At 52.0% G+C, this 22,473-nt stretch overlaps 1 protein-coding gene across 3 annotated transcripts in view; it reads right to left on the bottom strand.

Annotated features, from left to right (window-relative positions):
* The window catches only part of LOC137356816 (CUGBP Elav-like family member 3-A), a 93,724-nt gene that overhangs the window by 42,308 nt on the left and 28,943 nt on the right, over positions 1-22,473 (bottom strand). For all 3 annotated transcript variants that reach the window (XM_068022611.1, XM_068022612.1, XM_068022610.1), the window contains 5 exons: positions 7,318-7,366; positions 6,019-6,147; positions 3,838-3,917; positions 1,732-1,875; positions 1,166-1,304 (listed from right to left, as the gene is read on the bottom strand). In XM_068022611.1, coding sequence (XP_067878712.1) covers positions 1,166-1,304; positions 1,732-1,875; positions 3,838-3,917; positions 6,019-6,147; positions 7,318-7,366 — 541 coding nt within the window. The remainder of the gene's footprint in view (positions 1-1,165; positions 1,305-1,731; positions 1,876-3,837; positions 3,918-6,018; positions 6,148-7,317; positions 7,367-22,473) is intronic.

The raw sequence follows: 22,473 nt of genomic DNA, 5'->3' as shown, positions 1-22,473 counted from the left end.
ACACAGAGAGACAGAGAGACACACACACAGAAAAGAGAGACACACACACAGAAAAGAGAGACACACACACAGACAGAGAGAGACAAAGAGACAGAGGGAGAGACACACACACACAAACAGAGACAGACAGAGAGAGACACACACAGACAGAGAGAGAGACGCGCACACACACACACACACACAGACACACACACAGAGAGAGACACACACACAAACAGAGAGAGAGACACACACAGACAGAGAGAGACACACACACAGACAGAGAGAGAGACACACACACAGACAGAGAGAGAGACACACACACAAACAGAGAGAGAGACACACACACACAAACAGAGACACATACACAAACAGAGAGAGAGACACACACACACAAACAGAGACACATACACAGAGACAGAGAGACATACACAGACAGACAGAGAGAGAGACACACACAGAGACACACACAAAGAGAGAGAGACACACACACACACAGAGACAGAGAGACACACACACACACAGAGACAGAGAGACACACAGACAGACAGAGAGAGACAAAGAGACAGGGAGAGACACACACACACACAGACAGAGAGAGACACACACAGACAGAGAGAGACACACACAGACACACACACAAACAGAGAGAGAGAGAGACACACACAAACAGAGACACACACACACACACAGAGACAGAGAGACACACAGACAGACAGAGAGACACACACACAGGCAAACATAGAGACACACACACAGGCAGAGAGTGAGAGAGAGAAACACACACACAGACAGATAGAAAGAGAGAGGTACACACAGACAGAGAGAGAGACAAACACTGACAAGAAAGATGAGGCAGGACTGGAGAAAAAAAAGTGTCTACTTTCCTGTTTGGCCGTGATGCCTCCCGCTGGTGAATAGCTTGCCACGCTCAGTGCATTTTGAAGTGTTTAAGCATGCAAAGGCTTTGGAGATGTTTTGAGGGTGTAATGAGGGGCTGTGTGATGATGATAAGGTCCCGTCTGCACCAAGATAGTTGGGGTTGGGTCTCGGGGTACTATGACAGTGCCCCTCCTCCAAAAGGGTAGGACAAACCCCTTGATGCGCGTGCCCCAACCTCACCAGGGTAGGACAAACCCCTTGATGCCAGTGCCTCTCTCTCCTCGCCATTGTCTTGCGGACTCACCTGACGTTGATGTTAGCGGAGTTGCGATCAGGCCGTTTGCACTGATTGCTGCCACCTGCTGCATCTGTACCGCGGTGGCCATGGGGTTCAGGTAGGTGGTCTGTGCTGCGGCCATCAGGGCTGCCTGTTGCTGCATCAACTGCTGGGTGGGAGAGTGACAGTTAGAAAAGCACAGCATGACGCAGAGCGCGAGACGGGAGCCCGGGACAGTAGCCCACAAGACGCTGTGTGGTCAGGGGTTCCTCAAACATTCGCTGACAGACAAAGGCAAACACTTTGTTAGAAGCATTCACTTCCCAACTGCCCACAACTGGGTGGAACCCAGGAGGGGAGGGGGTCGCGCGATGAGTTTTCAGGGTGCAGTGTGATATGGGTTTGGGGCCCTCGCTCCAGTCCCGGCGGAGTGGAAGCGGACGGTATCACACTGTGACGAATAGCAATCTCACTGCCACCCCCCCACTCCGAGCGAGGGAGGCTGAGACACAGCAGTCAGGTACCACTGAGATACAGTTGTCCTGTTTGTGTCGGGGCCTGCTCACTGTGATGGGGAGTCACTGGTCACCTACCGCCTGCGTATATGCACTGTATGCTCCAAACTGTATGGCCATTGGACTGAACATCCCGAGCTGTCCAGCCACCTGCTGCATCCGGCGCAGAGTGCGCTCTTTGTCCGTGTCTGCAAACTTCACCACCAGACTCGATGATGCCCCCTGTCCAGGAATCAGAGAAGTGAAAAATGTTAGCACAAGAATGTGGCCCAGTTTGTTTCAGCTGAGACCCATCTGGTCTACAGTAGTCACTCCAAACAATCACACACAACAAAATCCCAATGGATCAAACCCCTTCCCATTCACTCCCACTGTATACAATCCCAATGGATAAAACCCTTTCCCGTTCACTCCCACTGTACACAATCCCAATGGATCAAACCCCTTCCCATTCACTCCCACTGTATACAATCCCAATGAAACAAACCCCTTCACATTCACTCCCACTGTATACAATCCCAATGGATCAAACCCCTTCCCATTCACTCCCATTGTACACAATCCCAATGGATCAAACCCCTTCCCATTCACTCCCACTGTATACAATCCCAATGAATCAAACCCCTTCCCATTCACTCCCATTGTACACAATCCCAATGGATCAAACCCCTTCCCATTCACTCCCATTGTACACAATCCCAATGGATCAAACCCCTTCCCATTCACTCCCATTGTACACAATCCCAATGGATCAAACCCCTTCCCATTCATTCCCATTGTACACAATCCCAATGAAACAAACCCCTTCCCATTCACTCCCATTGTACACAATCCCAATGGATCAAACCCCTTCCCATTCACTCCCATTGTACACAATCCCAATGGATCAAACCCCTTCCCATTCACTCCCATTGTACACAATCCCAATGGATCAAACCCCTTCCCATTCACTCCCATTGTACACAATCCCAATGGATCAAACCCCTTCCCATTCACTCCCATTGTACACAATCCCAATGGATCAAACCCCTTCCCATTCACTCCCATTGTACACAATCCCAATGGATCAAACCCCTTCCCATTCACTCCCATTGTACACAATCCCAATGGATCAAACCCCTTCCCATTCACTCCCATTGTACACAATCCCAATGGATCAAACCCCTTCCCATTCACTCCCATTGTACACAATCCCAATGGATCAAACCCCTTCCCATTCACTCCCATTGTACACAATCCCAATGGATCAAACCCCTTCCCATTCACTCCCACTGTACACAATCCCAATGAAACAAACCCCTTCCCATTCATTCCCATTGTATACAATCCCAATGAAACAAACCCCTTCCCATTCACTCCCACTGTATACAATCCCAATGAAACAAACCCCTTCCCATTCACTCTCATTGTACACAATCCCAATGGATAAAACCCCTTCCCGTTCACTCCCATTGTACAGAGTTCGTGGTCCAGTTATAAAACATTATTCAGTTATCAGCTGACTGAAAAGTCTTTGCTTAATTTCAGTCTCCCATTCTCATGCAAATCCAGACACTGCAGGGTCAGCGAGACTAGGTTATCAATCGATCGCCTCACCCCGTAGGCACTGCTGTCAGCTGTGCACCGAGCAGTGCTGGCTCCATTGGTCACATAGTTCACAGTCTGGACTGTCCTGACCTCTGGGCTGATAGATTGAGGTCCAGAGGCCTTGGAGAAAGAGAAATCGAGGAGACAGTTCAATTGCAAAAAGAGAAAGAATCCCCGCAGAACACATTACTGTTCCCTTAGGACGTTTGTTTCCTCATTCATGTGCCCGCTTGGCTCAGCCTGGAGTCATAGGGTGTGGAGGTTATGGGTTCGAGCCCGACTCCAGAGTCTTGAGCACAAAATCCAGGCCGACGCTTCCAGTGCCACTACCGAGGGAGTGCTGCACTGTCGGAGGTGCTGTCTATCATCATTAAAAGATATCTGGTTATCACATTGCTGTTTGTGGGAGCTTGCTGTGCATAAACTGGCAGCTGTGTTTCCTACTACAGTTGTACTCCACTGGTGGGAATGGGCTTTGGAATGCCCTGAAGCCGGGAAAGGCACTATATAAATGCAACTCTTTATGTTACTCCAATGCTCTAATTATAACCACTTGATTAGGGTCTTGTTGAACATGCGAGGCAGCGAGGGTCCTACCTGCAACATGCGGCTCCCGTGCAGCGCACCAATTGCAGCCTGTGCTTCTGCATGTGTCTGGAATTTCACAAAAGCACAACCTGTATAACAGAGAGACATTAGCGCAGGGCTCCAAGGGAAAGGTTGCTGTCTATTTTGGAAAACATTTCAGTTCATTTATCAAGATGAGACACATCAACGCTTTAGACTGGAACATTTTCCATTACAGACATTCAGTGACAGCATCAAACCCTCTCAGGACAGGCACAGCACAGGGTTAGATACAGAGTTAACCTCCCTTGACACTGTCCCCATCAAACACTCCCCAGGACAGGAAAAAAAAAACAGGGTTAGATACAGAGTAAAGCTCCCTCTACACTGTCCTCATCAAACACTCCTAGGACAGGTACAGCACGGGGTTGGATACAGAGTAAAGCTCCCTCGACTCTGTCTCCATCAAACACTCCCAGGACAGGTACAACACGGGGTTGGATACAGAGTAAAGCTCCCTCTACACTGTCCTCATCAAACACTCCTAGGACAGGTACAGCACGGGGTTAGATACAGAGTAAAGCTCCCTCGACTCTGTCTCCATCAAACACTCCCAGGACAGGTACAACACGGGGTTGGATACAGAGTAAAGCTCCCTCGACTCTGTCTCCATCAAACACTCCCAGGACAGGTACAGCACGGGGTTGGATACAGAGTAAAGCTCCCTCTACACTGTCCCCATCAAACACTCCCAGGGTTTGTTAAAGTACCACATATTAGGCTTGTTAGCAAAACTGAAGCACATGGGATAAAAGGGGCAGGAGCAGCACAGATACAAACATAAGAAGCAGATACAAAACTAGCCGAGGGATGGAAAACAGTTTTGTGGCAGATGGCTGTTTCTCTCAGACTTGAGGGAGGTGTACATTGGTGTTCCCCATGGTTCAGTACTAGGACCACTGCTGTTTCTGTTCTGCATTGATGACTTGGACTTGGGGGTACAGGGCACAATTTTGAAATCTGCAGGTGGCATGAAACTGTGAGGAAGAGAGTAATAGACTTCAGGAGGTCATAGACAGGCTGGCGGAATGGGCAGACACATGGCACACGAGATTCAATGCAGCAAAGTGCGAGGTAATACATTTTGGTCAGAAGAACGAGGAGAGGCAATACAAGCTGAATGGTACAATTTTAAAGAGGGTGCAAGAAGAGAGACCCGGAGGTGTTTGTGTACAAATCTTTGAAGTTGGCAGGACAGTTTAATAAAGCCCATGCAATCCTGGCCTTTATAAATAGGGGCAAAATCCAGGTGGTTATGGTGAACCTATATAAAACACTAGCTGGAGTAGTGTGTCCAATTCTGGGCAGCACATTTGAAAAAGGAAGTGAAGGCTTTGGTGGGGTTGGAGTAGAGATTTATTTCAATGGTTCCAAGGTCAAGAAATTACAGTTATCTGGAATAACGGCAGAAGCTGGGATTGTTCTCCTTAGAGCAGAGAAGGTTAAGGGGGAGATTTAATCGGGGCGTTGAAATCAGGAAGGGTTTTGATGGAGTAGACAAGGAGAAACTGTTTCCACTGGCAGGAGGGTCGGTAACCAGAGGGACACAGACTTAAGATAATTGGCTAAAGAATCAGAGGGGGAGATGAGGAAAACATTCTTTACACAATGTTTTATGATAATCTGCGATCTAAAGCGTGGAAGCAGATTCAAGAGTCACTTTCAAAAGGGAACTGGATAAATATTTCAGGGGTAAAATTTGCAGTGGGGAGTGGGACTAATTGGATAGCTTGATCAAAGAGCTGGCACAGGCGCGATGGGCCGAATGGCCTCATTCTGTGCTGTAAGACCAGAACTAGGGGACCATCAATATAAGACAGTCACTAATAAATCCAATGGGGAATTCAGGAGAAACCTCTTCACCCAGAGAGTGGTGAGAATGTGGAACTCGCTACCACAGGGAGTGGTTGAGGGGGAATAGCAGAGATACATTTAAGGGGAAGCTGGATAAACACATGAGGGAGAAAGGGATAGAAGGATATGGTGATAGGGTGAGATGAAGAGGAGGGTAGGAGGAGGCTTGTGTGGAGCAAAAACACCGGCACAGTGCGGATGAGCCGAATGGCCTGTTACCGTGCTGTAAACGTCTAGGTTAGGTTCTATGATGATTCTAGAACGTTCTGTGAGCAGGTCCTTGTGCAGTCCCGTTACCTTTACTGGTGCCATCAGGTCCCCGTAAGATTGTGCACTCCTCGATTGTCCCGAAAGCCTCAAACATTTTTCGGACATCTTCGTCCATCTGTTGCTTCCCCAGCATTCCCACAAAGAGCTTCCGGTCCTCTGGAAAACACGGATCGGACGGTGGAAACCAGGACGAGTGTCTGGAGATAAGATGGGGAGGCACCGCAGCACATGGGAGCATTCCCTAGGAAATCCTCACTCCCATCCCCTCACAACCAGACACTTAAATCACAACTGAAGCAAATTGAAAAGGGAACCTCATAAAATAGAGGGAGTTTCACTGTACAGCATGGGGTTAGATACAGAGTAAAGCTCCCTCTACACTGTCCCCATCAAACACTCCCAGGACAGGTACAGTACGGGGGTTAGATACAGAGTAAAGCTCCCTCTACACTGTCCCCCATCAAACACTCCCAGGACAGGTACAGTACGGGAGTTAGATACAGAGTAAAGCTCCCTCTACACTGTCCCCCATCAAACACTCCCAGGACAGGTACAGTACGGGGGTTAGATACAGAGTAAAGCTCCCTCTACACTGTCCCCCATCAAACACTCCCAGGACAGGTACAGTACAGGAGTTAGATACAGAGTAAAGCTCCCTCTACACTGTCCCCCATCAAACACTCCCAGGACAGGTACAGTACGGGAGTTAGATACAGAGTAAAGCTCCCTCTACACTGTCCCCCATCAAACACTCCCAGGACAGGTACAGTACGGGGGTTAGATACAGAGTAAAGCTCCCTCTACACTGTCCCCCATCAAACACTCCCAGGACAGGTACAGTACGGGGGTTAGATACAGAGTAAAGCTCCCTCTACACTGTCCCCATCAAACACTCCCAGGACAGGTACAGTACGGGGGTTAGATACAGAGTAAAGCTCCCTCTACACTGTCCCCATCAAACACTCCCAGGACAGGTACAGTACGGGGGTTAGATACAGAGTAAAGCTCCCTCTACACTGTCCCCCATCAAACACTGGGATTGGGTGCTGCCTCCTAGCTGGTGGAGGAGTGTCTGTCAACCTGTTAGCTGAGAGCATTTGCAGGTGTGTGGGAAGCTGCTGCTCTGAAACAGCCAGAACATCCTGGAGTCATGGGGCCTGCTGTCACCTTGGGCAGTGTGAAAGTTGAGTGAATGACACCATTCCACCTCCCCAAACCCGCCAATGCCCCCACCCGATTCCCGGTCTGGAGAGGGTCCAGCCAGTGTGTGACTAAATCACCGAGATAAATTAGGAAGAGAGAATGAAAAGGTAAGAAAGCTGTTACCTCCTCGACCCTCACTGTCTGCTGGTTTCACCTGGATGGGGCGGTTCATCTGTAAATAAATCAAAGAGGAGTCACACATCAGAGAGAGTCTGGAGTCAATCCAGATCCACAGTGCGATACTGAACACAGAGTCAATCCAGATCCACAGTGCGATACTGAACACAGTCAATCCAGATCCACAGTGCGATACTGAACACAGAGTCAATCCAGATCCACTGTGCGATACTGAACGCAGAGTCAATCCAGATCCACTGTGCGATACTGAACACAGAGTCAATCCAGATCCACTGTGCGATACTGAACACAGTCAATCCAGATCCACAGTGCGATACTGAACACAGTCAATCCAGATCCACAGTGCGATACTGAACACAGAGTCAATCCAGATCCACAGTGCGATACTGAACACAGTCAATCCAGATCCACAGTGCGATACTGAACGCAGTCAATCCAGATACACAGTGCGATACTGAACACAGTCAATCCAGATCCACAGTGCGATACTGAACGCAGTCAATCCAGATCCACAGTGCGATACTGAACACAGAGTCAATCCAGATCCACTGTGCGATACTGAACACAGAGTCAATCCAGATCCACAGTGCGATACTGAACACAGAGTCAATCCAGATCCACAGTGCGATACTGAACACAGTCAATCCAGATCCACAGTGCGATACTGAACACAGTCAATCCAGATCCACAGTGCGATACTGAACACAGAGTCAATCCAGATCCACTGTGCGATACTGAACACAGAGTCAATCCAGATCCACAGTGCGATACTGAACACAGTCAATCCAGATCCACAGTGCGATACTGAACACAGAGTCAATCCAGATCCACTGTGCGATACTGAACACAGAGTCAATCCAGATCCACAGTGCGATACTGAACACAGTCAATCCAGATCCACAGTGCGATACTGAACACAGTCAATCCAGATCCACAGTGCGATACTGAACACAGAGTCAATCCAGATCCACAGTGCGATACTGAACACAGTCAATCCAGATCCACTGTGCGATACTGAACACAGAGTCAATCCAGATCCACTGTGCGATACTGAACACAGTCAATCCAGATCCACTGTGCGATACTGAACACAGAGTCAATCCAGATCCACAGTGCGATACTGAACGCAGTCAATCCAGATCCACTGTGCGATACTGAACACAGTCAATCCAGATCCACTGTGCGATACTGAACACAGAGTCAATCCAGATCCACTGTGCGATACTGAACACAGTCAATCCAGATCCACAGTGCGATACTGAACACAGAGTCAATCCAGATCCACAGTGCGATACTGAACACAGAGTCAATCCAGATCCACAGTGCGATACTGAACACAGTCAATCCAGATCCACAGTGCGATACTGAACACAGAGTCAATCCAGATCCACAGTGCGATACTGAACACAGAGTCAATCCAGATCCACAGTGCGATACTGAACACAGAGTCAATCCAGATCCACAGTGCGATACTGAACACAGAGTCAATCCAGATCCACAGTGCGATACTGAACACAGAGTCAATCCAGATCCACAGTGCGATACTGAACACAGAGTCAATCCAGATCCACAGTGCGATACTGAACACAGAGTCAATCCAGATCCACTGTGCGATACTGAACACAGTCAATCCAGATCCACAGTGCGATACTGAACACAGAGTCAATCCAGATCCACAGTGCGATACTGAACACAGAGTCAATCCAGATCCACAGTGCGATACTGAACACAGTCAATCCAGATCCACTGTGCGATACTGAACACAGAGTCAATCCAGATCCACTGTGCGATACTGAACACAGTCAATCCAGATCCACAGTGCGATACTGAACACAGAGTCAATCCAGATCCACAGTGCGATACTGAACGCAGAGTCAATCCAGATCCACTGTGCGATACTGAACACAGAGTCAATCCAGATCCACAGTGCGATACTGAACGCAGTCAATCCAGATCCACTGTGCGATACTGAACACAGAGTCAATCCAGATCCACAGTGCGATACTGAACACAGAGTCAATCCAGATCCACAGTGCGATACTGAACGCAGAGTCAATCCAGATCCACAGTGCGATACTGAACACAGTCAATCCAGATCCACTGTGCGATACTGAACACAGAGTCAATCCAGATCCACAGTGCGATACTGAACACAGAGTCAATCCAGATCCACAGTGCGATACTGAACACAGAGTCAATCCAGATCCACTGTGCGATACTGAACACAGAGTCAATCCAGATCCACTGTGCGATACTGAACACAGAGTCAATCCAGATCCACTGTGCGATACTGAACACAGAGTCAATCCAGATCCACAGTGCGATACTGAACACAGAGTCAATCCAGATCCACTGTGCGATACTGAACACAGAGTCAATCCAGATCCACTGTGCGATACTGAACACAGAGTCAATCCAGATCCACAGTGCGATACTGAACACAGAGTCAATCCAGATCCACAGTGCGATACTGAACACAGAGTCAATCCAGATCCACAGTGCGATACTGAACGCAGTCAATCCAGATCCACAGTGCGATACTGAACACAGAGTCAATCCAGATCCACAGTGCGATACTGAACACAGAGTCAATCCAGATCCACAGTGCGATACTGAACGCAGTCAATCCAGATCCACTGTGCGATACTGAACACAGAGTCAATCCAGATCCACAGTGCGATACTGAACACAGAGTCAATCCAGATCCACAGTGCGATACTGAACACAGAGTCAATCCAGATCCACAGTGCGATACTGAACGCAGTCAATCCAGATCCACAGTGCGATACTGAACACAGAGTCAATCCAGATCCACAGTGCGATACTGAACACAGTCAATCCAGATCCACAGTGCGATACTGAACACAGAGTCAATCCAGATCCACAGTGCGATACTGAACGCAGTCAATCCAGATCCACAGTGCGATACTGAACACAGAGTCAATCCAGATCCACAGTGCGATACTGAACACAGTCAATCCAGATCCACAGTGCGATACTGAACACAGAGTCAATCCAGATCCACAGTGCGATACTGAACACAGAGTCAATCCAGATCCACAGTGCGATACTGAACACAGAGTCAATCCAGATCCACAGTGCGATACTGAACACAGAGTCAATCCAGATCCACAGTGCGATACTGAACGCAGTCAATCCAGATCCACAGTGCGATACTGAACACAGAGTCAATCCAGATCCACAGTGCGATACTGAACACAGTCAATCCAGATCCACAGTGCGATACTGAACACAGAGTCAATCCAGATCCACAGTGCGATACTGAACACAGTCAATCCAGATCCACAGTGCGATACTGAACACAGAGTCAATCCAGATCCACAGTGCGATACTGAACAGTCAATCCAGATCCACAGTGCGATACTGAACACAGAGTCAATCCAGATCCACAGTGCGATACTGAACGCAGAGTCAATCCAGATCCACTGTGCGATACTGAACACAGAGTCAATCCAGATCCACAGTGCGATACTGAACACAGTCAATCCAGATCCACAGTGCGATACTGAACACAGAGTCAATCCAGATCCACAGTGCGATACTGAACAGTCAATCCAGATCCACTGTGCGATACTGAACACAGAGTCAATCCAGATCCACAGTGCGATACTGAACACAGAGTCAATCCAGATCCACAGTGCGATACTGAACACAGTCAATCCAGATCCACAGTGCGATACTGAACGCAGAGTCAATCCAGATCCACTGTGCGATACTGAACACAGTCAATCCAGATCCACAGTGCGATACTGAACGCAGAGTCAATCCAGATCCACAGTGCGATACTGAACGCAGAGTCAATCCAGATCCACAGTGCGATACTGAACGCAGAGTCAATCCAGATCCACAGTGCGATACTGAACGCAGAGTCAATCCAGATCCACAGTGCGATACTGAACGCAGAGTCAATCCAGATCCACACTGCGATACTGAACGCAGAGTCAATCCAGATCCACTGTGCGATACTGAACGCAGAGTCAATCCAGATCCACAGTGCGATACTGAACACAGTCAATCCAGATCCACTGTGCGATACTGAACACAGAGTCAATCCAGATCCACAGTGCGATACTGAACACAGTCAATCCAGATCCACTGTGCGATACTGAACACAGAGTCAATCCAGATCCACTGTGCGATACTGAACACAGAGTCAATCCAGATCCACTGTGCGATACTGAACACAGAGTCAATCCAGATCCACTGTGCGATACTGAACGCAGAGTCAATCCAGATCCACAGTGCGATACTGAACACAGTCAATCCAGATCCACTGTGCGATACTGAACACAGTCAATCCAGATCCACTGTGCGATACTGAACACAGAGTCAATCCAGATCCACAGTGCGATACTGAACACAGTCAATCCAGATCCACTGTGCGATACTGAACACAGAGTCAATCCAGATCCACAGTGCGATACTGAACGCAGAGTCAATCCAGATCCACTGTGCGATACTGAACACAGAGTCAATCCAGATCCACAGGGCTGATACTGAACCTGGAGTGAATCCAGATCCACAGGGCGTCTGATACTGAACCCGGAGTGAATCCAGATCCACAATGCGTTTGATACTGAACCCGGAGTGAATCCAGATCCACAGCGTGTCTGATACTGAACCCGGAGTGAATCCAGATCCACTGTGCGATAGTGAACACAGAGTCAATCCAGATCCACAGGGCGTCTGATATTGAACCTGGAGTGAATCCAGATCCACAGCGTGTCTGATACTGAACCCGGAGTGAATCCAGATCCACAGCGTGTCTGATACTGAACCTGGAGTGAATCCAGATCCACAGCATATCTAATACTGAACCTGGGGTGAATCCAGATCCACAGCACGTCTGATACTGAATCCGGAGTGGTCCAGATCACACCGAGTATTGGGTTGCTCCTCATGGGAGAGTGTGGACTGTGAGTGCTGACAGGTTATTCAACTGTAGAGGGCCTCACTGCTGACTTTACCCAAGCACCGGCCAACACGTGTTCCTGGAAGCACAGTGACGGGCGTGGGGGCAGGTTGGTGAGGGGTAGGGATTGGTTCTAAATTATTGAAAGATACTCCTCCCACACCACTGTGAATTGAAATTATTTTTAACTTTGAGCACCAATGATTGATCAAGGGGTTTGTCTTCATTCAGTTCCATAATCTCATCTTTGGCAATGTCTAACGGCACTTTATGACAAATTATTATTTTGGGATACTAGTGGACTAGTAACTCAGAGGGCCCTGGACTAATATCTAGAGAATGCGAGTTCAAATCCCACCATGACTTGAATTCAAGCTTTTTTTAAATCTGGAAAACGCTGGTGTTGCTGAAAGTGTGTGGAAGCTGTGGGATTATCACAAAAACGCCAATCGTTTACCCGGTCTTGGCCTATATGGGACTCCAGCACCTGCCTTCCCCCCAGCCATGAACGTGGTCGACGCTTAACTGCCCCTCTGTTCCGTATCAAAGCTGCTCCAAAAAGGACTGCAAGCTCCAGGATGAGCAATAAATGCCCACCTTGCCAGCACCACCCGCATCACGGGCATGAATTTTTTTTTTTGGAAACTCTGTCACGGTTGTTATGCAATTAAATGTGGTAACTATTTTGTGCAAAAATAAGATCCAAACTGTAGAATGATTAGTTGATCTGTTTTTGATGAAGTTGGTTAAGCGATAAATATTGGTCCCAAGACACCGGGGAGAACTGCACCCCCCCCACACACAAATCTTCTTCCAATAGTTGCAGTGGGATCTTTTACATTAACCTCAGAGAACAGATAGAGGCCCATCTAAGCATCTCATGCTCCAGTACAGCCCTCCCTCAGCACCGACCCTCCGACAGTGCGGCACTCCCTCAGCACCGACCCTCCGACAGTGCGGCACTCCCTCAGCACTGACCCTCCGACAGTGCGGCACTCCCTCAGCACTGACCCTCCAACAGTGCGGCGCTCCCTCAGCACTGACCCTCCAACAATGCGGCACTCCCTCAGTACTGACCCTCTGACAGTGCAGCACTCCCCCAGTACTGACCCTCCGACAGTGCAGCACTCCCCCAGTACTGACCATCCGACAGTACGGCGCTCCCTCAGTACTGACCCTCCGACAGTGCGGCACTCCCTCAGTACTGACCCTCCAACAGTGCGGCACTCCCTCAGTACTGACCCTCCGACAGTGCGGCACTCCCTCAGTACTGTCCCTCCGACAGTGCGGCACTCCCTCAGTACTGTGCTAGAAGTGTTAGCCTGCATTAGACATGAAGTGGGGCCCATTGAGCTAACTCGCTGTGACTCACCGACATAAAAAGAATTAAAATGTGACATTTCAAAATATGTTTTTCTTGTGTTTTCCTATAATGCTCAGATTTTAATTTTTTCTCTTAATTTCCTATTCACTGAGCTGCAAAATGTCTGTACTGGAGAACTGTTCAGATCCAGTGATGGCATCAAAGGTTCGGAGGGCAGGTACAGCACGGGGTTAGATACAGAGTAAAGCTCCCTGTGCACTGTCCCCCATCAAACACTCCCAGGACAGGTACAGCACAGGGATTGGCTGGTCAATTTGGAGCACTTCCTGCCAGCAATCAGGGGGAGCAGCTGCACCAACTGCAGAATGGAGACTGAAGTAATTGGAGAAAGTGGAGAGAGGTGAATGCAGAGTAGAGAGAAACCATCAAGGAAGGCTGCAATTGTTTGGGAGAGGTGGGTGTCAGGGCACCTGAAGAACTCTTAAGTTTGGACTGTTTGGGGGAGGGAGAAGAGGCCGGAAGACTCAGGGGTGGGGCTGCCACATCCAGTAGGGGCCCCTGTATTTGTATTGGTGCTTGCACACAGGGAGCTCCCTCCCCACCCCAACTGCCTGCTCGGGACAGCTGGAGTTGCCCGGGAGAAGACTTTTTTTTGTTAAAAGCAGGAGAGGGGAGTACCGGGCGGCTCCAGCCGTCCCGGGCGAAGAAGCCTCCCCCAACTGGAAGACAACAAACAGTTTTGGACTAATTGTTACAAAGGTGCTCCAACTGACATCCCTTTCAGCCTTTCTCTCCCTTCCTCCACTCAGTTGCCTCAGTCACCTATCCTCCCCTTTTCCTTTACCTTCCAACCCCTATCCTCTTTTACTCCCACTCCACTTTGTTTAAAGTTGGTTTGTTTTTTGTTTCAATTGTGTAAATTTGCTTTGTTTCTTGGGGGTGGACATGGCTCTTTAGACCCATGGCAAGCCCTCCTTCGCCGGTGGCGGGGCCTTCCCGTACATATGCTGCTGTAGCTGCACCTGTTGCCCCATCACCGTTTGCTTTATTAACATCGAAACATGGGGTCAAGAGCTACATCCACCCGAACATGACTATAGAGGCATGTGTGAAAGCAATGGCCGAGGTTGTCGGCCCTTCGACCATTGTTGCAGCCTCTAAAATGTACCGGATGGCACTGTTATTCCTGAGGACCGAGCGAGCGGTGTCCCTGGCTCTGAGCAAGGGGCTCACCGTGGGCGGGACCTTTCTGCCAGTGGACCCCCTGGAGGCCACTGCGCAAAGGCTCATTCTATCCAATGTCCCACCCTTCATTCCTGGTGAGCTCCTCCTTCCCCACCTGCACCATCTGGGGGAGGTAAAGACGGGGCTCACCCCGGTCCCGCTCGGTCTTCGGGAGAACAGCCTCCAACTCCTTCCGCCGCCAGTTATTCATGCAGCTGGTGCGGGAGGAGGTGACAGAGGGCAACTTAAATGTAGAGTTCCAGGGGACGGCCTCCCACGTCTTCTGGACCTTGGATGGGGTGCGGTGCCATGTCTGTAAGGGGGTGGGGCATGTTAATAAGAACTGCCCCAACCTCCCGGCTGCCAACTCCAACTCGGCGGCCCAGGGTGGTGCCACTGCACCTCCTCCCACCCCCCCTACACCTCCACCAGATACCATTCAGTCGGTACCGGAGGCTGTGGTTTTCACAGCCTCCGGCAGGGAGGTGGGTGACCGTCCAAGTGGAAGGAAGGCGCGGAGGAGAAATAAACATAGAGAGGCGCATCCCCTGGACACCGTGACACTACCCGAGTCTGAGTTCAGCACAAAGCCCGATCTCGGGGAGTCAACTTGCCCCAGGGCTGGGCTCAGGCCCAGGGTGAATAAAAAAAAAAAAGAGAGTGTGGAGGTGGAGGCCTCTGATGACATGGAGGTCTCTGAGCCTCCGCACTCAACTGGGAAAAAGAAGAGAAGGCACCCCTCCACAGAGGTGACAAGGGGCCCTGAGACGCAGGGTCCATCTGTTGGAGGGGAGCTGTCTCCTGTTTCGGATCCCCAGGTTTGCCCTACCGCCACCACCACGGCTACAAAGTCCGGGCAGGAGCTCCCTATTCCTCAGGATGGAGTGGAGGGGGAGACACCTGTACATGTGGCCCCTCCAGGGGAAGCCAGTGGAGCCCTGCTTGTTGTTGGGGAGCCTGGGGACGCCGCCCATTCTGCCACTGCCCCAAAGGGTTGGCCCTCCCAGCCGGAGTCCACCACCAACCAGGAGACACCCGACCCGGTTATAACCGAGAATGCTGCCCCATCAGCTGGGCCTGTGGGTGCTGGCGGAGCGGGAGATGGCCTCCTCTCTCCGCCTCCGGTCTCGGCTCCGGCTGGATTTCCGGAGTTGGGAACTTCTGTCTCCCCTGGACCACTCATTGGCCTGGGGGTGGAGGGGGGCTCCTGGATTGCTGGTGCCTACAGGCTCCAGTTTCACAATAGAACCCAGAGAGGACTCCTCCGCCATCGATCCTGGGGGTGGGATCGTGACGGAGGCGGGACCAGCTGGTGCGGCCGGGACGTCCGCCCCACAGTGTGTGGTGGATGTGTCGGCCACTGGCGGTGACGACCCGGAGGAGGATGGGGATTCGGTGTGGGGCACGGAGGATGACCTTGATTCCATCGCCAGTGAGGTGGTGGAGTCCCTCGTGCCTCCCACCGAATCTCCTCTCATCCCCACGGCGGAACTCCGGGATTTCCTCGCGGCTTGCAGGGGTTGCCGCAATAAAGTTCAGCTGGCCCTCGGCCGCTGGTCGAATCTGGCGCTGATCATCCAGTCCGTCCGTGCCGCCCTGAAGAAAGTGGGCAAGCGCACGGGCGTGAAACTGGTTGAGGGGCGCCGTTTTAATGTGTTCCTCAATGGGTTGCTGGGAGAGTGGAAGGCCAGGTGCACTTCCACTCCCTCCTCACAGTGAGCTGTTGGTGACGGGTTTTAAGTACCTTTGACATGAAGATAACCATAGCCAGCCTCAACATCAACGGCAGCAGAGGGGCTCACCGCAGATTTCACAATCTCTCAGTCCTTAGGGAAGGGAGATACGCGGTGAGCTTTCTGCAGGAAACCCACACCGTTCCGGGAGACGAAGCCACCTGGCTCCTGGAGTGGCAGGGTGGGGTCTACATGAGTCACCTCACCCCTATTTCTAGTGGGGTGGCTATCTTGTTGGCCCCGACTTTTCAGCCGGAGGGGGTCAAGGAGCTAGTACCGGGCCGCTTGCTCCACCTCGCCGTTCGCCTGGGTAGCGTGCCGCTCCACTTTGTGAACGTGTACGCGCCCAGGCCCGGCGCGTTGCAAGCGCGCTTCTTTGAAGAAGTGTCCGCTCTCTTGAGCTCCATCGATAGCGGCGAGTGCATCATCCTCGGGGGGGATTTTAACTGTACCCTCAAGGTGGGGGATCGCTCCGGTCCCCAGCACGGCCAAGCGTCGGTGGAGAAGTTGAGGGGACTGATCAGCTCCCTTAACTTGGTGGATGTCTGGCGGAATCTCCATCCCGACTCCAGCGCCTTCACGTGGAGGTCTGGAGGAGGAGGGTTGCGAATCGACCGCCTCTACTTTTCGCAGGCGTACATCTCCCGCGTCTCGGTGGCCTCCATGCGGCTGGTGCCGTGCTCGGACCACCGCCTGGTGTGGGCGGGGTCCACGTACTGGCACTTTAACAACCGGCTGCTGGAGGACGAGCGATTTCGGGACTCGTTCTGTCGATTCTGGGCCGACTGGAGAAGGAAGCAGGGGGGTTTCCCCTCCTTGAGGCTATGGTGGGATGTGGGCAAGACTCACATCCGCATCTTCTGTCAGGAGTACGCGAAGGGGTCGACCAAGAGGCGGGAAGCCGAGATCGGGCGCCTTGAGAGGGAGGTGCTCGACTTGGAGTCCCGCCTCGGTCATGCCGTCGTGGACCCGGCCCTGTGGCAGGCATACAAAGAGAAGAAGGGCGCGCTGAGGAACCTGCAGCTCATAGGGTCCCGAGGCACGTACGTGAGGTCGCGGATCCAGATCCTGGAAGATTTGGACCGTGCCTCACCCTTCTTTTACTCGCTGGAAAAATGGCGGGGGGTCCGTAAGCAGCTCGTCGAGCTGCTGGCCGACGACGGATCCTCCATCACGGATCCGGAGGGAATGGGCCTCCTGGTCCGTACTTATTACAGTGCGTTGTTCTCTCCAGATCCGTCCAGCGAGGATGCGCGCAGAGTTTTGTGGGAGGACCTGGTGCAGGTCAGCCCGGAGGGCGCCGAAGGATTGGAGGTTCCGCTCATGTTGGCGGAGCTGACTGGCGCCCTCCACCAGCTCTCAAGGGGCAAATCCCCAGGGCTGGATGGGTTGACCATGGAGTTCCTCAGGGCATTCTGGGACGTCCTGGGGGACGATTACGCGCGGGTCCTGGGGGAAAGCCTGGCGACCGGGGAGATGCCCCTCTCGTGGCGCAGGGCGGTCATCGTCCTGCTGCCGAAGAGGGCCGATCTCCGCCTGCTTAAAAACTGGCATCCTGTCTCCCTCCTCAGCACGGATTACAAGATCTTTGCCCGGGCTATGTCTACCCGCCTGGGCTCCGTGCTGGCCCACATGATCCACCCCACCAGTCCTACATGGTCCCGGGCCGGTCCATCCAGGACAACACCCACCTGGTCCGGGACCTGTTCCATCTTTCCCAGAGGACTGGTCAGTCGGTCGCCTTTCTCTCCCTCGATCAGGAGAAGGTGTTCGACGGGGTGGATCACGAATACCTTTTCGGGATGCCGCCGCAGAGTGTCTAGTCAAAGTTAACGGGTCCTTGACGGCGCCCCTTTGCTTTGGGAGAGGAGTGCGTCAGGGATGCCCCATGTCCGGCCAATTGTATACCATCTGCGTGGAGCCCTTCCTGTGCCTGCTTCGCAGGAGGTTTATGGGATTGGCTCTGCGTGAGCCGGCCATGCGGGTCGTCCTCTTGGCTTACGCCGACGACGTGCTCTTCGCGGTCACAGATCCCGTTGACTTGCGGAGGATGCGCGACTGCCAGCAGACCTTTTCTGCCGCGTCCTCCGCGAGGATCAATTGGGAGAAATGTTCCGGACTCCTGGTGGGTCAGTGGCGGGTGGACTCTCTGCCGGAGGAGATGACACCTTTTGCGTGGAGCACCACGCACCTCCTCTATCTGGGAGTCCAACTTAGCCCCGCTGAGGAAGCCTGGCCGGCAATCTGGCAAGAGTTGGAGGCGAAAGTCACCGCTCGGCTGGGGCGCTGGACAGGACTGCTCCGAGTGCTTTCCTACAGGGGCCGAGCGTTGGTCATAAACCAACTGGTGGCCTCCATGTTGTGGTACCGGTTGGTCACTTTGGCCCCGCCCCCTGCATTTGCCAACAAGATCCAGAAGAAACTCGTCGATTTCTTCTGGGGCAAGAGGAAACAGAGGGTCTCTGCCGCGGTCCTGAGTCTCCCGATTGAGGAGGGCGGCCAGTCGCTGGTGTGCGTCCGCACCCAGGCTGCGACTCTCCGCCTTCGGACCCTGCAGAGATACCTGTACGTCGAGCGTCCTCCCAGATGGTGTGCGCTGGCGACGTATTTTTTCCGCCAGTGTCACTGCCTTCAAGACGACACGCAGCTCCCGGTGGAGTCCGCTAGCCGCGCCTCTCTGAGGGAGTTGCCTGTCTTTTACCGGGATCTATTCCGAGTCTGGAACATGGTCGCCTCCAGTCAGGGCGCTCCCCCGCCGGCGGAGGAGAGCGCCTCAGCTGTCCGGGCGGCCAACTCCGGGGACGGTCCGGCGGGCGGAGGAGTAGCTGAAACCCCCGGGACGCCCCTCACTGCGGGTGGCGAGGGGGCTCGGGAGTGCGGAGCGATCCCGGCCGAGCTGACTCCCGCTAGGCCGGAACAGCTCATCGGACCCAGGCCCCGAAACCCTCCTCAGGAGCCGGTCCCGCACAACCCAAGCCGCCTCTCGGAAATGCCCTCCGTGCCATTCCAATCGGCGTGGAGGGGTTTCCTGTACGGGCTGCTCCTGCACACTCTCCACTTCCTCACCCTCGTCAGCCGGCCAGAGACGCCTTGGCGGTCCGCGTTGCCATCTGGCGGCGAGGGGAAACCCCGATGGAGGTCTCTCTACGCGGGAGTCTTCCCCCTTTACATCGGGGACCTGGGGTGGAGGGTGCTGCACAGAGCAGTCCCGTGCAATAGGCTTTTAAGTAGGTTCACGGACTCCCAGGCCGCCTGTACTTTCTGCGGCCTGGACGAGTCCGTGTTCCACATATATACGGAGTAGCGAGGTTGCAGCCCCTATTTGAGTATCTGAAGGGGCTGCTCCTCAAATTCTGGCTGCACTTCAGTCCCACGCTCCTGATCTTTGGGCGCCCGGTGCGGAGGGATCTCCTCGTCGGTCTGCTCCTGGGCCTGGCCAAGGTGGCAATTCACAGGTCCAGGTTGCGGGCCGTCAGGAGGTCCGTCCTGCCCGATTGCCTGCCCCTCTTCCGCGGTTACGTTCACGCCCGGGTGTCCCTGGAGAAGGAGCATGCGGTGTCTGCCGGTACGCTTGAGGCCTTCCGCGACTGGTGGGCACCGCAGGGACTGGAGTGCATCATTGACGCCGAGAATGGCATTTTAATTTGAGTTTTTGTTTATTTATCTGGTTTTAATAAAGTTATTTTAAAACTATAAATATGTACATAAAGGGGGCCTGAGGAATAAAGGCCCCCTCGATGTAAAAAAAAAACGGGGTTAGATACAGGGTAAAGCTCCCTCTGCACTGTCCCCATCAAACACTCCCAGGACCACAGACCTGAGTTAATGTTTGGAGTAACTGTGTAAGTTTATTTCTCACATTAACAGGGCATGACCACACTTGAATGGCATTTAATCGTGATCTGTGGACAGGGAGAGATCGAAAGGTAGGCGCAGAGAAACACAAGCTGGGACAGAGAGATAAATGGGCAGAGGGAAACAAGAGAAAGAGAGTCAGGAAGGAAGAGGGACACAGACAGCAAAATAGAGACAGACATAGAGAAAAAGAAAAGGGCAGAGAGACAGAGACAGAGAGAAGTAAAAGAGGGAAAGGGGAGAGACAAACAAAGCAAAAGAGATAGAGATAGAGAAACAGACAGACAAATAAACTGGCAGATGGAGACACAGACATTGAGATAAAGAGACAGAAAATAAATATATAGAGACTGAAAGGGGTAGAGAGATCGACAGATAGACAGAGAGAAAGAGAGACAGAAAAAGAGAGAGAGAGAGGGAGAGTGAAAGAGGAAAGGACAGGGAGTTCACAATCTTGGGAGAGGAGGAACTGACCTGAGATTCCAAAACAATTGCCAAAGGTGGAAAGCAAAATATAATCAGGAAATATCCTACAATGCAAAATGTTACCATAGACACCACTCTGTCCACGACTCGGGGGATATCCTTCCAGCTGGGAGGCTCCCGAGATTCAGCAAAAACCGACTGATTTAAAGAGCTGATTGCCTGCATCTAGCGTGGGCAGGGAGACGGTCGATTAGACTGGTTGGTGGGTTCCTCCTGAAGGCACGGAGGGCAATAGGTTCCTCTGCCTCTCCAGTTTGCCGCCATGCTCCACCTCGACAGTGAGCGTCGGCGGGATATTCGACTGTGGCAGGCTTCACAGCCCGCCCTGGTTCCAAGCCTATACACGTGCAGGCGCTGCCCACCAAACCACACCCCCCCCCCCCCCCCCCCCACCTTCCCGATGCCCCCGTGCAAAGCCCAGGGATGCTGAGGCCAGTTCTAGGGGTCACCCCCTGGGGAAGGGAGAAGAGGGGAGAAGTCAGCCAGAGTTCCTGGTCCTGATCGTTACCCTGAGCTCCATCACAATCTGTGCCAGGCCTGTTCACCTCAGAATGAGGAAAGTGTGCCTCAAACACCCGATTACTGCAGAATTAGTGACAGGTTATTTCAGAATTACTTTGAATTGGATTTCAGAGATATCGGCAGAATCTGCATTAATGATGCTGCATTTAAAGACAATGGTCAGAAATTTATACACTGCACAACAGACCGCTCCTTAATAAACTGGAAGAGGAAAGACTTGCATTTCTGTAGCACCTTTCATAACCTCAGGATGTCCCAAAGCACTTTACAGCCAATGAAGTACTCTTGTTTTTGAAGTGCGGTCACTGTTGTAATGTAGGAATTGCGGCAGTCAATTTGCGCACAGCAAGATCCCACCGACATGATAAGTGATGTTGGTTGAGGGATAAATATTGGCCCCCAGGACATCGACGAGAACTCCGCCCCTCCCCCCCCACCAGGCTCTCCTTCCAATAGCGGCCGTGGGATCCACCCGAGAGGGGCGGAGGGGGCTGAGGTTTAATGTTGCATCCAAAAGACGGCACTGCTGCGCTCACTCAGTACTGCACTGGGAGTGTCAGCCTGGATTTTGTGCTCAAGTCTCCGGAGTGGGCCTGGAACCCACAACCTTCTGACTAAGGGATGAGAGAGAGCGAGAGACAGACAGTGAATCGTGCTGGCACTGCAGGCTGAATGGAAATCGGAGAAAGAAAAATTGATTTTGAGGGATTCTTTCCAGGATTTCCAACTGAAATGAGGGAACCAGGGACTGAATTTTATCTGAAAACCCAAGGTCTGGAAAAGGGAGGGGAACCAAAATTAAAATGGTATGTGGGACGGAAGCCAAGCTGGAGAGGAGTATTCCTATTCGAGGTGTCCAGGTGCTGTGACTGCAATGGAAGCAGTGCTCAGTCGAGTAATCACAAAGCGGGACATCCTCATGGGAAGCTGGAGGGCCTTCGAGGGGATTCAGAGGTTAAACATCAGCCTTTGCTCCAGTAACTCTCAGTGCTCTCGAAACCAGATTGCTCTGGATTCATTCCGAAGAAAACACAGCGATCGGGGACCGACCAGGACTGGTGATG

The sequence above is a fragment of the Heterodontus francisci genome, chromosome 46, assembly GCF_036365525.1.
Source record: "Heterodontus francisci isolate sHetFra1 chromosome 46, sHetFra1.hap1, whole genome shotgun sequence".
NCBI classification, from domain to species: Eukaryota; Metazoa; Chordata; class Chondrichthyes; order Heterodontiformes; family Heterodontidae; genus Heterodontus; species Heterodontus francisci.
This window is presented reverse-complemented; position numbering and strand designations above follow the sequence as displayed.